The sequence below is a fragment of the Triticum dicoccoides genome, chromosome 7B, assembly GCF_002162155.2.
Source record: "Triticum dicoccoides isolate Atlit2015 ecotype Zavitan chromosome 7B, WEW_v2.0, whole genome shotgun sequence".
Taxonomy (NCBI): domain Eukaryota; kingdom Viridiplantae; phylum Streptophyta; class Magnoliopsida; order Poales; family Poaceae; genus Triticum; species Triticum dicoccoides.
The window spans coordinates 48,353,927-48,358,074 of NC_041393.1; the positions used below are offsets into that span (position 1 = coordinate 48,353,927).

The window sequence follows — 4,148 nt, forward strand, 5'->3', positions numbered from 1 at the left end:
CAAAGCCATCAACCGGTCAGGATTACAGAACTACAACTTACAACAGGAAAGAAAAAGTGAAATTAAAGATGCAATGTGCTCTGTAGAACAACTCGAAGGCAATGAGCACACAAACACCAAGGGCATCAAACGCCGTTGTGCCGAAACTAACTAACCTACTAAGGGCAACTAACCCAACAATGTGCAAAATTAAAGCGGCATCAATTCCAACCCAACAATGTAGGTAAAGAAAAGTTTGCCACAGAAGAAAAAAGAAGAGCAACCAACGATGTTCAAAGAGTTAAACGGGCATCAATTCCGACATTAGTCGGCACGTTCATCTCTCGCTGCACCGCAGGAGAGGACAGCGCGCTCGTGGTCGTGGAAGATAAACACCACGCCGGCCGCCCGGCAGGAGCACCGACGCGCGCCATGACTTGCTCTCCCTCCACCTACTCAGGCCTCGGCATCGCCACTGCTGCCGTGCCATCGCGGGACACGGGCGCCGAGGGATTCGTCTCGTCCCTGCGCAACCAGGACGAGGTCGACGCGGTGTGCGAGAAGTACGACGTACCCAAAGAGTTCACCGCGCGCCCCGCCGGCGACCGGCGCGCGAACTCCACGACGACGCCGAGGACCATCTGCGCGTACGCGAGCGCGCTCAAGGCCGGGATGCGCGTCCCGCTGCACCGCTTCTTCCGCGAGGTGCTCGCCCACTTCGGCATCGCGCCAGCGCAGCTCACGCCCAACGGGTGGCGCACCATGGCGGGCTTCCTGGTGCTCTGCCGCTCCGCCGGCGTGCCGCCTTTGCTCGCGGTGTTCCGGCGTTTCTTTGTGATGTCCAGCCTCTGCGAGGAGCACGAGAAAGGCTGGTACGTTTTCCGGCCCAGGCGGGACAGCTCCGGCTTGCGCTTGAGGGGTTTGCCGAAGCCGGATGCCAACTCCATCACGTGGAAACACGAGTTCTTCTTCCTCTCGTCGCCGGAGTCGTGGCCTTGCGCCGTGGAGTGGAGCGAGCGGTCCAACCGCTCCTCCAGCAACCCGGTACCGGTGCTCACCGTTGAGGAAAGCCAGTCGATGCTGAAGCTGCTAAGTGCTCACGGTGGCGCCGCTGTTGATCTCAGGAAACTGCTCCCTGCTACGTGCCCACGGCGGCGGCGGAGTCTCCGCAACACCAACCTTGCTGCCGCCATGATAACCACAGCATCCTCCCCGCCGCCGCCGCCGCCGCCGCCTTCCTCAACTCGTATGACTTCCTGTTCCAAATCCCTCTGATTCCCCTGTTTCATCGAGCCCTGAGGATGGTGTTGCGTGCTATCTAGGTACGGATCCCTCCGTCCATGACACAAGCGGGGAGGAGGCGGAGAAGGCCGCCGCGCAAGCGTCGGCGTCGGCGAAGAAGAGGACTTGGGAGGAAGCCAACGGCGGGGAGGAGGTTTCGCCTCTTTCAGTGCTGTCCAACGTGCGCTCGCCACCTCCACAGCATTTCCCCAGCAGGCACGACAGAGATACCACCAAGGCTGCACGGGAGCTGCTGCACCTGCATGGCGCCGACGCGCAGCCGCTGGAGCGCGCGTTTGCGGCGAACGAGCCTTCCGACGACGCAGCAATTTGGCAGGTATTGCCAGCAAATGCCATGGGAAATCGTTCGATTGGTAAGTTCTTGTCGGGAGATCATCTTTTTTGTGTTCAGGCTGCGAACTACACGCTCGAGCTGGAGCAGAAACTGGTGGCCAGCGAGCGCGAGGCTGCGGCGCTGCGGGAGCAGTTGGAGAAGGCCAAAGCCGAGCTCGCCGCGGCCAAGCGAACGGCGGAAGCGGAGGTGGTGAAGACGAAGGCCGAGCTCGTCGCGGCAAAGCAAGCGGCAGAGGCCGAGCTCGCGGCAAAGCAAGCGGCAGAGGCCGAGGCGGTGAAGATGAAGGCCGAACTCGCCGCGGCCGTGGCGGAGGCGGTGAAGACGAAGGTCGAGCTGGCCGCCGCGAAGCGTGCCACGGAGACAGAGACGGCTAAGGCGAACGCCGAACTCGCCGCGGCGAACCGGGCCGTGGAGGCGGAGCTGGTGAAGGCGAAGGCCAAGCTCGCCGCGGCGGAGGCGGAGCTGGAGAGCGCCAAGGCAGCGACGGCGGTGCAGGAGCTTCTGGCCTCGGAGGAGAAGGTGCGGCGGGGCGCGGAGCTCGCGCTGGAGGGGTACGAGCGCTGGCGAGGCCGTCACGCTCCGGCTGGCCGTGCGGTTTGAGTAGTAGCTCGTTCATCGTTTTTTTTTTTTTAGAAATCATATTGCGCGTTGATCGTTCTCCTCTATGCGATCGAGTAACGCAGAGTTGTAGAACGATTCTATCCGGGAGATCACCAAATTTTGTAGCTGCAGGTTCGTCAGATAGACAATGCAGCAGCCATGCTAAACTAGCCTACAAAAACTTCTTACTCCGGTTTGAGACTAGTCATAATGGATAGTACTCTCTCCGATTCCAAAATAGATGACACATTGTTCTAGTTTCTTCTATGCTAACATCAATGTGGTTTCTCATTTTTGAAAAGGTGATATGTGGGCTTGTGAGGCTATCAATAGTTGGTTGGCAATGGATCTAGGAGGTGATGTGATGTTAAAATTTGCTACCTGAGTCATCGACCGAGATTGAGGTGCGAACTCTTGTCAACGTGTTTTCAGTCAGATGAACGCGTACTTTAGTTCAATAGTTCAGATGATCAAAAGTCATCTGCTCAAGAAGTTTGGACCTTTGATAAAACTAAAGGAATGGTTTAATGAGGAGATCGTTTGGTGCTCAGATGAACTAAAGGAATGGTTTCATGAGGACATCTTTTTGGTGCTCAGGAGCATCTGCGCTGTCATGAACAATAAATTCGGGGTTTTCTCTGGAGAGAAATTTGGATTTATTTTTACACCGGAGATGCTTGAGTGTGCTAGGACTGTGCAAAATTTCATGGACAAATAACATTCCATGAGTTCTCAACAAGAAGAACAAAATTGACTCTCAAGGAACTTGGAAAAAAGACACTTTCGAGACCTCTTTTTTGTGTACGGCTCCTCGAATGTGATTTCACCATGAAAATTTGCAGGCTCCCAACACACTCAAACTCAAGCATCTTCAGTGCAAAAACATTTCATGATTGTTGTTTATGTTTGCTAGTTTTTTGAATTTAATGTTCGTGAGCTTAGTCTCGTCTATGGATTATTGTGGTTTAGTCGGGAGATATATATCACAAAAAATATTATGGTTTGATATTTGATATATCCGTGTTGGCACTCTCTCATGTTTCTTTAGGATCCTCTCTTCTGTTTCTATGTGGATGGCCATATGCACGCATAGAAATGAGAATCAAAAGAGAAATGTAAGTGTTATTGGGAATAAATGTTGTTTATTGTTAAAAAAAGAAGTTCTTGCGCCGTCCTCACTTGAGTGTATACGGCAAGGTTTGCTACACGGTCAGTCAGAGGAAAGTCTTGTCGCCATTCCTCTTCTCTGAGCAAGTATTTTCTGTTTGAGTTAAATTTTTTTGTTTGAGTTAATTACACACATGATACATAATCTTGTACCGTGATAACAATATCAAACATGATCTTGAAAGTTGAAAACCCCATAAAAATGATACAAAAACATACTTAACCACACACTTTGATACATTTGCGTCAATTCTAACATCATTCCGTTTGTCAACTATTACCTTTGTGTATGTCACGTGGTAGCGGGCCCATGCTATCTCTCAATCTGTATGGGCCACACCTGTCAGTGGGTTGGAGAGAGAAATACTAGCATATACCAACAAAACTGAGAGGAACCCCTCAAAAAATAAAAAAAATGGGAGAAGAGGGAATCAGACCCGACAGATAGGACCCACCCATATATAAAGAACGAGAATGCTAAATTCCTGCTGTCGGTGTCAAAACCGGCGGATTTCGGGTAGGGGGTCCCGAACTGTGCGTCTAGGCGGATGGTAATAGGAGACAAGGGACACGATGTTTTACCCAGGTTCGGGCCCTCTTGATGGAGGTAAAACCCTACGTCCTGCTTAATTAATATTGATGATGTGTGTTACAAGAGTGGATCTACCACGAGATCAAGGAGGCTAAACCCTAGAAGCTAGCCTATGGTATGATTGTTGTTCGTCCTACGGACTAAAGCCATCCGGTTTATATAGACACCGGAGAG

At 52.2% G+C, this 4,148-nt stretch overlaps 1 protein-coding gene across 1 annotated transcript; it reads left to right on the forward strand.

Moving 5' to 3' along the window:
* The first annotated feature begins 411 nt into the window (after positions 1-411).
* LOC119338585 lies at positions 412-2,215 on the forward strand. Its single transcript, XM_037610894.1, has 3 exons — positions 412-1,225; positions 1,302-1,597; positions 1,673-2,215. The coding sequence occupies exons 1-3, from the start codon at positions 412-414 to the stop codon at positions 2,213-2,215; spliced, it is 1,653 nt and encodes a 550-aa protein (XP_037466791.1).
* The last annotated feature ends 1,933 nt before the right edge of the window (positions 2,216-4,148 follow it).